We start from the raw sequence: 12000 nt of genomic DNA on the forward strand, positions 1-12000 counted from the left end.
TCTGCATTTCCTCCTTCCCACTCTCTGTCTTAGTATGGTTTGGTTTTGAGGATGAAAAGGAATTGAATAGATGAGAAAAGAAAAGGGGAGATGTAGATAAGAAATAAAGTGAAAAAAGGAGAAATATTTAAATTAAAATGATTTGATAAGTAAGAAAATAAAAGAAGAGAAATTAATATTAAATATATATATATATATATATATATATATATATCATCATTTATTTTTATTATTATTAATATTTAAATATATAATAATAATTATTATTATTATTGTTATTTAATATTAACATTATTTATTTTTATTTTAATTATATTATTTATTATTATAATATTAATATTTTAGAAAACATGATGATGGCACGTCCAAGCACAAAAACGGACAAAGAATGCGAATTTTCTCATTTGCGTGGATATTTTTAACCATGGGACCCACCAAGTTTTTTGAAAAAAAATCATTCTCTTCTCCACATCCAATCCGTGAGCTTCCGAAAATCAAATAAAACTAAGGACTCCCGCCACAGTGTCATCTTGTGTTACACATTAGATGTTAGTTGAGTGTTGGAAATTTAATTGGGACCAAGTGGGAAAAAAAATCACTATCTTAATGGTAGCGGTTTAACAAAAAAATCATCACAAAATTGTCTTAATTGTGACATTAAGAAAAAAATATTTAACTGTTTGTAAATTGGAAGACAATTTGCAAAAAAAAAAAAAAAAAACAAGCGACTTATATTAGAGGAAACAAAAAGTACAATTAAGCCTACAAAAATTTTAATAAATTAATAAACATGATATTCCAACCAAGAAACATGAAACGTCAAACACTAAATATGGTATTATCTCGAAATGAATAATTTCTCCCGACTTATATTGTCATCTACCAGTTAAGCCCCACATGACCAAACAGGAGAGCAATGAAATATTTTCAATTTAATGGATTCTAAACCACAATTCTATTCTATTATAAATAAATGGCGCCATATATGAAGCAAAATATATATATATATATATATATATATATATATATATATATATATATAACCAGAATGATGAAAATTTTAACTGCACTACACAAAACTGTACCAGTTATCTCACTTCCATCTGAGAGACTGTCTAATGCCTGTATAAATGAGTCCTAAAGACCTCCCAATCAAGCTAACTAAAAAGAATGAGATTGCATCACTCACTTTATCAATAACTGCTCTAATTAGAGGCATGGTGATGTCAGACAACTCAAGAAAGAGGCTGAAATAATATCGCCTGCAATGCATAAATTAACAGCAATTATTACATTAATTGGATGAAAATTTCTCGAAAATGAGTTTGATTCTATAGTGAGCATGGGTGCGAGAGGGTACCTTGATTTGATTTAAAGTATCATGATCTTAACCAGCTAAAACTTAAGAGTAAATATACCCCGAATTGCTCAAATTAAAAGAGCTTTGTTTAATTTATAACAGCAAGATATGTATACTGGCTAGCTCGGTACCAACTTCGCCCACGGATTAATGGACTGGTCCACAGGCCAAAATATAAAAATTTTAAAAGTTGTAAAAAAAAAAGTTAAAAATGATTGAAAAACCTGAGAAATTGAAAAAAAAAATTATAAAAACTAAAAAATGTCTAACATAAGATTCACAAAAGAATATTAAAAAAAACAAAAACATGCATGTATTAATGAAATAGTAAAAGAGAAAATACTCTATATGTTGACAATCTATATGCTGACAATAAGAGTTTTATATTATCATTCAATCACAAATTAACATATATAGTAAGTTTGTTGATTTTTATATTAATTATCTTTAAGGTCATACCTACTATGATTTCTTATTAGTTGACAATATAGAATTTTTTACACTAACAGTGCACAAAAATTAAACCTAGTAAAATCAAAAAGAAAACTTCATCTGCATCACTCAAACATCAAGTAAAAAAAAAACAAACTTAACATCTCTAATATCTTACATCAAGAAATTATAAATATTCAAATATTAAGAAAGAGGTCAATATGTACTACTTAAGGACAGACTATGCTCATCTTGGTTTCTACCTTCATCAAATTTAGACCCTTAATTTACCAACTGCATTTCAATGTAGTACCTACAATCAACGGCCATTCAAATCCAATAATCAACAGCTTGTCTTGCATGAACCGAAGATGTCTCAATTTTAACATTGCAAATATGGGTTGCACTTTCAGCCATTGATTTCAAAATTGGACTATACTGACTGATTCAACTAGTCTAACCAGGAACCAATCTGGTGTAAGGTCAGTTAACTAAAAGAAAACAACTCTTCTCAAAACGGTCAAATTGGTCTATAAGCAGTGAAAACCAATACAAACAGTCCAAAACCAGTGTAATTTGCCTCTTCAGCTGACAGAAGCTAAAATATATGCCATTTGATAAGCATTTAGAAGTGTAATTTGGACCTATATTTGCCAAGTTAAACCCAACATATCATCAAAATATTTAGCAAAGCAAGTACAATCTAATTTAGATAACAATTGGCAATACGGACTACATTATGCACAAACGGAAAATGAGGAACTGAGTTGAAAAAATTGGACAAGCAGTGACTAAATGAAAATAACGAGAAATGCAGTGACAAGTTAGTTAAACATCAATAGAAGGGATGAAGAGAAAACATACCACCCTGTCACAGCTCTTAATTCCTTGGTCCGCTTTACAGGCATTGAGAAATGGCTAATGTCAATACAATGTAATTCAGGTGACATTGCTTTTGAATTTTGCTGGGTAAGCCTCTTCCACCAATTTTGCTCTTCGGTCTGAATACTGTCTGTTACATCAACAGGTTGGCTCTCAAGAATACACAGGTCAAAGCGATCCTCATACATTGACACAACTGTGTCCATGTTGTGGTACAACCACTGGTTCAAAGCCACCTGATTCAGATAAAGGTAAATCTCACAATACATTTGACTCTCCAATTTATTGGGGTACCAAAAAAGAGTTTGATAATAAATGAAGCACAGAAAGCTAGTGAACATATATCATTAGACCAGACATTAATTTGTTAAAACTTAAAAGTATGGCACACAATACATATTTTGTGTCTATAAAGAATTCTTTCAATAAAACTGCAATTATTTGCATGTGTAGCATTTAATAAAATTCAGGCTACGAAATTCATTATTTCAAATATGTATATTTTGGTTGGTAGGATAAGGATAAAACAAATTTGCTCATGTATAGTTAAACATGACTGAATGAGCAAATATAAATTGTCCATATTATTACCTGTTCTCTCCCCATACTATAGATATAGAATATCAGGGAAACAAAAGCTACGGGAATATAAAAAGAGAACAAGGACAATTCCAGTTCAGTTGATTTTAAGAAAAGATTTTTGCCATAGCTCCAAACCACATGAATGGAAAATTTTATTATAAATTACCTTTTATGTAGGGAAAAAAATAACTGAGGAACCACAGTAGAAACTTCTCACAGAAAAGAATCCACATTCAGCTGTTACAACTCACTGTGGGCAATGACCAATATGGGCAAACAACAGAAACAAGATCCACAAGCTTGAAATTTGAAAACTATGCTATTACAGTACCTCATTACGTAACTTTTGGAGCTCTCTGGTGGATAAAGCACATAATGACATATCCAAACTATTGGTTTTACTTGACACATCACTATCAACTGAAATAAACTCCAGATATACGCTTGCAACCCCATCTGCTAGAGCAATCACTAAATCTTCTAAAATGGAAATCCCATGCACAGCAAATATACGCGAATCATAATAGCAATCCTCCCTGATAATAGATGGATGACTGGTGAATCATAATTGCATAGACTGAAATTACATTAAAAATAGAATGCAGAAGAAACTCAAAAAAGATGAAAAAACAAGATCAAAATGAATAAAGAAACAAAAATTAGATAATGCTGATTTTACCTGAGAGAACCAAAAGTAAGATATGAAAGTAATTCTGCATACAGATCTTTCTTGCCAGACCTTGTAATGCTCTGTACAATAGTGATATCTCCTTTCACTTTTTCAAGTATCATAGAAGCAAGTTCCTAACAATAATGTTTCACTGTTAGATAGAAGTAAAATTTATATTTTATTCAACAAATACCTTGTCACAATACCAAAAAAATCCCAAAAATAAATAAATACCTTGTCAGCACTGCCCTTTAGAAGGAAAAATTCTTTTTCCAGCCATGCAGTACAGGTAGAGTGACAAGATCTCTGAATAATTTCATAAAACGTTTCAAACAGATCATCCATACCAACAGCTGTGGAAATGCTGAAACTATTAACCTGAAAAACAACATTTGAAACAACCTATAACAATACTATAATTGTAAAAATAGTATCATCTACTTAATCACATAGGCATGCATTTTGTTCAGAAACAAATTATAAGAAAGGGGGGGGGGGGCGGCAGAGGGGGAATTAGCAAATCAAACTTTGGAAGTGATTGTTAATTGCAAGATAACATATTAATTGTCAAGTTTTATAGGTAAGTTAAAAATTGTCAATCCATCTATATATTAGAATGAAGCAAAAGACATACTGAATGAGTTGTTTGGATATTACTAAAAATAGGTATACTGTTACATGGATCACACGATGCCATTCTTTAAGATTTCATTCAAACAAATTTATATAGAAGAAATATATCTCCCACTTTATTAATCTTATGCAGACTGATGAACACTTGCTCAATAAGAAAAAGTAGGATAGCTGAGATATATTTAGCCGGAAAACACCATTTCAATCATTCATTAGAACAGATTCAATGCTTGTTCCAATTTGTCAACATTCTAGACAATACCAAAATAACATAAATTATGCATTTGACAGTATCGAAGAAAATAAGATAGTTCCTGCCTCTTCCTCAACTTGCTGAAAAGCAACCCAAAGCAGCCTTAACTTTGGACCTCTGGTAACAGCACTTAAACTCAAGGCCAGGGCCTCTATTCCAATTTGTCAAAACTCTAGATTCTAGACTATTTCAAAATAAAATAATATATGCATATGACAATATTGAAGAAAATGAAGAGAACTCCTGCCTCTTCCTCAACTTGCTGAAAAGCAGCCCAAAGCAACCTTAACTTTGGACCCCTGGCAACAGCACTTAAACTCAAGGGTCTCTTTGCAGATTGAACGATGATGTCTCCAGAATAATCCTTGTTAGCTAAAGCATTTAGAGAATTTAAAAGTTTTTCTCTCACCACATTCAATACATACTTTGACTCAAAACCAGAATTTTGCTTCGCTGAACTGCAAAAGAGACAAAAGTTCTCAAGTAGTTACAGAAATAGACTATAGTCCTTTCTCAAAATACCAAACAAAATATTCATTCATTTAAAATGATAAAAACAATTCAACCTTGACATATTGGTGTGCTTACCCTTACCTACCAGAAATGTCTGAGCTTTCAGGAAACACATTTTTATCAGAAATAGTCTTTTGATAACTAGCATAAGATTTCTCAACAGGAATTACTCCAGCCATATAAGTGAGAAATATACTGCCCATCAAAAGCATCTGGCCAACAACTGGAACCAAATCAGAGGCTTTTGCACCATTAAAGTCAACCAAAGCCCCTAAACCAATGCACTTTAATGGAAGTTCCTGAAGACGAGGAGTGAATTTCAAATGTGTGGTCCCAAATACACTCAGATCAAATGTCTTCCATGTAGAAAAGTGAACAAATTTACATCCACTTCTGGAATACTTTCTGAACCAAAAATAAATATTGAAAGGTCAGACTGCCAAATTCATAAAAGCAAGCATGAAAAGCAGCAAGAATCACTGCTTATTGCACTATTGGGAAACTGATACTCCCAACCAATCAACATTACATATAACGAAAACCACATGAACTAGCAGAACCATTAATGTGGTATGTATTTAGAATCTTATTAAACGCAACAAACTATACAAAGAAATGAAATCTTGGTTTCTAAGAAAAGCACTATGATTTTCTATCCATATTAATAAAGAAGAGGAATTCCAATTTTTGGAATTCATTTTTACACGCCTAAAAATGTGCTAGTCAAGAGTTGGCAACAAATAACTGAGGGTAATTTCACAAAACTAAAACCCATAACACGTTAGTTTCAACTGACATGAACCAATGAAGTTTTATCAAGTTTTATTGTTTAACAAAAAAACATTTAGCACATTATTTTCCTAATTTTTTCCATTCTTATATTGGGAAATACCCGAGTCCCACATCGGCCTAGAGATAAGGTCAATATAAAGTATATAAGTAAGGGGTAATCCTCATTCTTTGAGTCAGCTTTTAGGATTGAGTTAGGGCTAAACCCACATTCTAGAACTTTCATTGTTTTGTTGAATGAAAATCAATAAATATTCTCATAGCCTTAAAAAATGTTGAACCCTCTTTTGCATGTGCCTCTTCTAGTATATCCCATTGGATTGATTAAAATGATAAAAGATACAGTACGACTGTATAGATGCTCAATTATAGTTAACAACTGTTTCAAATAAACTAATAACAACTAACTATTCTTAACATTCTATTTTGGCAAGAACGAAAATAATAGACAAAAGGTTCAACCATTCACTTTCACTATTCAATAAATAATCAGCATTTACTACAAGTTGGTTCTCAAGAATTCTCGTTAATGTGCCTCCTTCGAGTTCGGGAGGGAGGAAATAGAAGAAGATTCAAAGCTAGTCACACATGGAAGGAGGAAGAAACGAATGCAAAATAATAATATAATTACTATAAGGAATGAAACCTTTGAAAAGTCTTGAGATTTGTAATCTGACGCGAGAAGCCCCTCTCTCTAACAGGCCTTCTCTGCGTAACCAGTTTAACACAGAATGCAGAAGCCACACATTCTGCCATTGATAAAATAAAAACGTTCTTGCTCCACACTCAACACATTGTGCTGCTCCTACACGCGTATTTGATTAACCTGCACCCAAAAAACATAAACATAAACACCAAACATCAAAATGTATGCAAAAACACCTAAAAACAACGATAAGCTCAAGAAAAATTCAATATGACTCAAATAGTAAACTAGGGTGAATTACCCCTTATATCCACACTAGTGCATTTAACAGCAAGAAAGAAACAAAAGGACACATTCACATTCCTAACATTGTTTAAGCTCTCCCCTAACTTGGAACAATCACAACTTCAAAAGCTTCTCAAAACTCTATTAAAATAATGCGCAATCCACTAACAGCAACCAAAATGGACAGAGACAAAAAACTTGAACAAAATTGAGGTTCGTACCACACTCAAGAGTTGGAAAAGAAAAGGCAAATTTGAAAGGAGAGTGAAGAGAAAGTGGTCAAAGTTTGGCGGGGAAAGGAAGGAAGCACAGTGGGTTTGGAAATTGATGAGATGAGGATTGGATTGGATTTGTGCGTACCTGATTCCTTTCTGTTTTCAGAGTCACGCCCGGATTAGGGATTTAAACCTTCCCAAACGCGACTGTGAGATGCCGTTTTGGTTCCATGCTATGCTTGTAACTTGTAAGAACCGCACCGGTAATCCCCATAGGTTTTCTATTTTTTAATGAGTATTTTATTTATTTTTTTATTTATGTTTAGTACGTACATAAGTGTATCCAGAAATTTTTTTTAGAACTTTTAGTTAAGTAGTTAAACAAAATAAAATTATACCTGGTTTCTTGATTTTCCACCATTTTTATACTTGAGGATCTCGAGTTCGTAGCTAGAAAGTTAAAAAAACTAACAAGAAGATAAAAAAATTAACTAATTAAAGTATAGTTTTTAATTAATATTTCAGTTAATTTTATTGAATATAACTTCAAAAAATACTTAAAGCTAAAAAATAAGCTAATTTAATTAACAGTTAAACAAATTTTTTAACTAATAAAAAAAATTAAAAACTAATTGATATATCTTCTAAAATTTAGTCTAACTTTGTGTATTCAATTACAAAAATTTTACAAGATTAAAGACTTAATAACTATTTTTTTTAAGTTTAGGAGCTTAATTAAAAATTTTCATAAAGTTCAAGGTGTTGGCCCTACTAAAAGTGCGAGGTTTGAGTAATTTAAACAAGGTATTAGATTTCAATTTTTTGTTGTTTTTTTATAATAAAAAAATGGTAATAACAAGGTTTGAATGTAAGATTTGGTGTAAGCTATCTAACTTTATCATTGGACTAATCCTAGCTAGTGGATTCGGATACGGAGCCCAATAGTTATAGGCCCAAACACACCACTACAAGGCCCTCGAGGTTTAGACACTTTGTGTAAGAATCTCTCCCTGCCAAGTGTATGGTCAGGATGAGAAGACCGTTGTCAGAGGTCTTTTTAAAGACTGAACAGTTTAATGAATGTTTACGCAATGAAATACTCCCAATATGACGTTTAAGATTATAAAATAGATATTAAGGAATGTAATTATTTTTTTTATTTTATAGAAAATATTATACAACTTTTTTATATATCCTTTATTTCTTTAATAACTACTCATTTGCTGATACTATTGTACAATACTCTCATTAAGTGGAACAAATTCCTATAATAAATGTTCATGTTGTATCTTTTTATCTTTAGCACTCTATATCTAATTAGGGGTGGTTGCTTTAGTTTCTTTTATATGTATTCCCTATAAACTTCACTAAATTTGGACAATAAACTTGAATAAAGTGGGATTGAAGCTTACTTAATCACTAATATGAAAATTAAATTGGTTTTCAAACATTTTTAAATGAAAATTTGTTTGCCATCAAATTTTAATCTGAGAATGATTTGAAAATTTTAGTTTTTCACCCCAAAATTTTCAATCAGCCTAATAGTTCTCCTATATATATTTAGATTCTTAACTTGAAAATCTCATTTTTATCAATAATTATTTGATATAGATTTGAAAGCGAAATTCACTCATTCAAGATTCTCAACAACAAAATCTCAAAGAATCTCATCTTCTATTAATGTAGCAGACAGTACTCTTGTTGTTGATCTTAATGTTATTATGAATTCTTTGACGCAGATCAATTCTTCTAATACACTTTCTAATTAATTTTTCACTATTAGTTAAAATTTATTAAAAATTATAAAATCCTAAATAAGACTCTTTAAATAAGAATAAAGACCCATAATTTTTAGTTATTTTTAATAAATTTTAACCAATAATAAAAATTGTGTTAAAAAATGCATTACTAATATTTTCTCTAAATTGTCCTTTTCAAAGTGTTTGAACTCAGTTTCTTTGTACTTATAGAAAATTCTTGTTTTCATAAGCGGATTTGGGTTTGCGACTTCACCTTTGCTAATAATTGAATTTTCTTATGTTTAAATTAGAATAAAAAGATGAATTCTACGATGGGAGATTCATCATGTAACATCCAAAAAATTATAACTCAAATATTATATGTTTTTGTGATTTAATTACAATTTAATTGAGATTTGTTTGTTTTAAATAATAAAACATGTTATTTTGCATGGTTAGTGATTAATTAAGTAATGAAGAGAATGATAAAAAATGATTAAAATAAGTATTACTCCCTCCGTTCCACACAAACCAAAAAAGTAAATATTAAAAAAGAATTAACATTTATCAAAGAACACTTTTATTAAAACATCTTTGTTCTCTCTCTTAATTTCAAAAAATATATTATTAAGTCTTTCAAGGTAAAATTATTTATTACAAAACAAAATTAAAATAGATATTTTAATATCTCGTTGACAAGCAAGAACCTCGGTCAATTTTTTTTTTCAAAGGCTAAAACTGTAATATTTTGGAATGTAGGAAGTACTTAACAATGACTAAATAGAGATTGTGGAGGAAATTTCAAATTTGAAAAGCTAAAGATAAACTATCTTAGTCAAATAGTTAAAGGGAAGAGTTTTCCTTAACTCATGAATGACATTATGGTAAATATATGTAACTTGGGTTTAGAATAGAAAATTAAAGTTTTAGTGATGCATTTAGTTTGTTAATGAGTTTGTGATGACTTTAAGTAGCGAGGCAAAGATAAAATATTTTAAGATAATTAATGACTTGGAAAACTTAATTAAGGTCTAATCAAACTAAATTAAGTTTTAAAATGAATATATATGTCTAATAGAAATAAAAATGAAACTATTGTCTTATGTAGTTTAATTAATTTGTTTTATGGGTGAATTATCTGTGAAATGATTGAATTTAATTTATGCTGCTTGTGATATTGCTTATATGACAAGATTTATGTGTGAAAATGGTATTTGAAAATTAAATGAAGTGTGGTATATATATTCTTTTATTTAATTGTTTAAGTGAATTAATTGCCTAAATTTAATTTAAGGGTGAGATATTAGTGGAAATAAATTTATTAAGGTGAGATTAATTAAATTAATGTGATGTGATGTTAGAAAAATAAAGTTTAAAACATAAGGCTCATTCATAAAAAAAGATTTATTTGTAATTTATGAAAAATTGGTAGATAAATTACCTAAAAAAATTGCACATTGATCCCTAGGGTAGTTGAAGGACCCATTATAAAAGCCAATTTGAGCCTTCAACCCCAAACTAAAGCCGAAATTGTAGAGAGAAAACCAGGGGGAGGGGGTGAGGATTTTTGTGATTATGGTAAGAGGGAAGACCATTAGAGGTGATTTGAGTGGATTTTGGTCATTTTTGCTCTCTTTCTCTTCATCTCTTCTCTCAAACACTCAAAGGTATGAGATGAGGAGTTTTCATTTAATTTCGTGAATCATGGATGCTTGGTCTATTTTTGAATTTTGTAGGTACTTGGAATCATGGAAACATCTGTCTTGAGTCAAGACCTTGTTTGATTTTTATTTAATTTGTGGAGTATGATTTTTGTGAAGTTAAGTTCTAAGTTTTTTTTAATCAAAGTTTAGTAATTTAAACTATATAGAGGTAAAACCTTGTTTTCCATTAATATTTCAAAAATATAGTTATCTTCATAACAATAAAACACTTGGCATCATGATCTAGAATCAAGAAATGTCCTTCTTCCATTTTCAGGTCAAGTCACAACTCAATTGGAGCTATATACTCCATTTTGTCACTTTCTAAACAAATTCTCATTGGACCAAATCCTCCTGGAGTGAAAGCACCATTTTGTCACGCAAATCTAGCGAGGTTGAAACCCCCGAAAACTTTAAGCTTCACCTTGTCTCACTCTGGCCTAGTGGAACCAAACTTTGGTTGGATTGAGATGAAAAAGGGCTGCAAAATTTTCAAGTTTCAAGGCCATTAATGACATACCCACTCATCCCAACCTTGTGCAAAGACTCATCCAAGCTTATACACATCAACAAAAACCAAAAAACATCATCCTTCCAAGCATTAATGACACAACTAAAACATTAATCAAACCAAATTCAGAGCTTCCCTTATCTTAAGAATTAACCCAAGAATGATCTTTACTCATCCTTTGTTATTAAGTCAACTAGAGGAGACCTTGATCAACACCAAAATAAGCTTCAATTAAAATTTGATACTTCAATCAAGAGTTTGGATGAGACTCATTTCTTAAGTTGTTGGTAAAACAAAAGGAATGAACCAAGAGATCAAAGAAAGGGACAGGATGAGCTTACCAACTCACAAATTAAATATGAAGCTTGAGAAAAGTAGGAAATGGGTGTTTTAGGTGCAAGAACTTGAAATCTCTTCATGCTGGGAAGTGAGTTTCTTAAGAAAGAGAAGAAAATGAAGGAAATGTGAGAAAGGGGAGAAGCTTCAACTTCAAGGCTAAATGAATGATTTAAAATTTCTATTTGCCTCATTTATTTCTTCTATGCACACTCTTTTTTTTCTACAACTAAATGAAACTCACCTATAAGTTCCAACAATCTCATACCCCATACTTTAGGCCAAACACTAATGAAAGTTACCTATAACGCTACAGTCACATAACAAAACAATCTATTTATTAAATTCGATTATATATATCATGAATCTAAATTTAATTTTCTCTTGTAGTATTTATCAAACACTTAAAATGCTTTATGAAAATCCATAGTGTTACACTTGAAAATTACTT

The 12000-nt window shown here is 30.6% G+C and overlaps 1 protein-coding gene across 4 annotated transcripts; it reads right to left on the reverse strand.

Annotated features, from left to right (window-relative positions):
* Positions 1 to 756: 756 nt before the first annotated feature.
* Positions 757 to 7547, reverse strand: LOC100786936 (uncharacterized). 4 transcript variants are annotated; one of them, XM_006586196.4, is made up of 9 exons: positions 7406 to 7546; positions 6761 to 6940; positions 5407 to 5730; positions 5060 to 5270; positions 4161 to 4304; positions 3936 to 4060; positions 3588 to 3792; positions 2657 to 2910; positions 757 to 1262 (listed from the first exon to the last, which is right to left on the reverse strand). In XM_006586196.4, exons 2-9 carry the CDS (start codon positions 6868 to 6870, stop codon positions 1094 to 1096), a joined length of 1542 nt encoding a protein of 513 aa, XP_006586259.1. In that variant the 5' UTR covers positions 6871 to 6940; positions 7406 to 7546; the 3' UTR covers positions 757 to 1093. The 4 variants fall into 4 exon arrangements, with proteins under 4 accessions (XP_006586259.1, XP_006586257.1, XP_006586258.1 ...); XM_006586194.4 differs by having other exon boundaries at positions 7267 to 7416; XM_006586195.4 differs by lacking the exon at positions 7406 to 7546 and adding an exon at positions 7062 to 7243.
* Between the last annotated feature and the right edge of the window lie 4453 nt (positions 7548 to 12000).

The sequence above is a fragment of the Glycine max genome, chromosome 8, assembly GCF_000004515.6.
Source record: "Glycine max cultivar Williams 82 chromosome 8, Glycine_max_v4.0, whole genome shotgun sequence".
Lineage (NCBI taxonomy): Eukaryota > Viridiplantae > Streptophyta > Magnoliopsida > Fabales > Fabaceae > Glycine > Glycine max.

Coding starts and splice junctions, on each gene's coding strand:
- LOC100786936 (XM_006586196.4), bottom strand. CDS start 6,870: ATGGCAGAATGTGTGGCTTCTGCATTCTGTGTTAAACTGGTTACGCAG. Junction 5,731..6,760: donor AATCTCAAGACTTTTCAAAG/GTTTCATTCCTT, acceptor TTTTTGGTTCAG/AAAGTATTCCAGAAGTGGAT. Junction 4,305..5,059: donor TTCAGCAAGTTGAGGAAGAG/GCAGGAGTTCTC, acceptor GTTGTTTTTCAG/GTTAATAGTTTCAGCATTTC.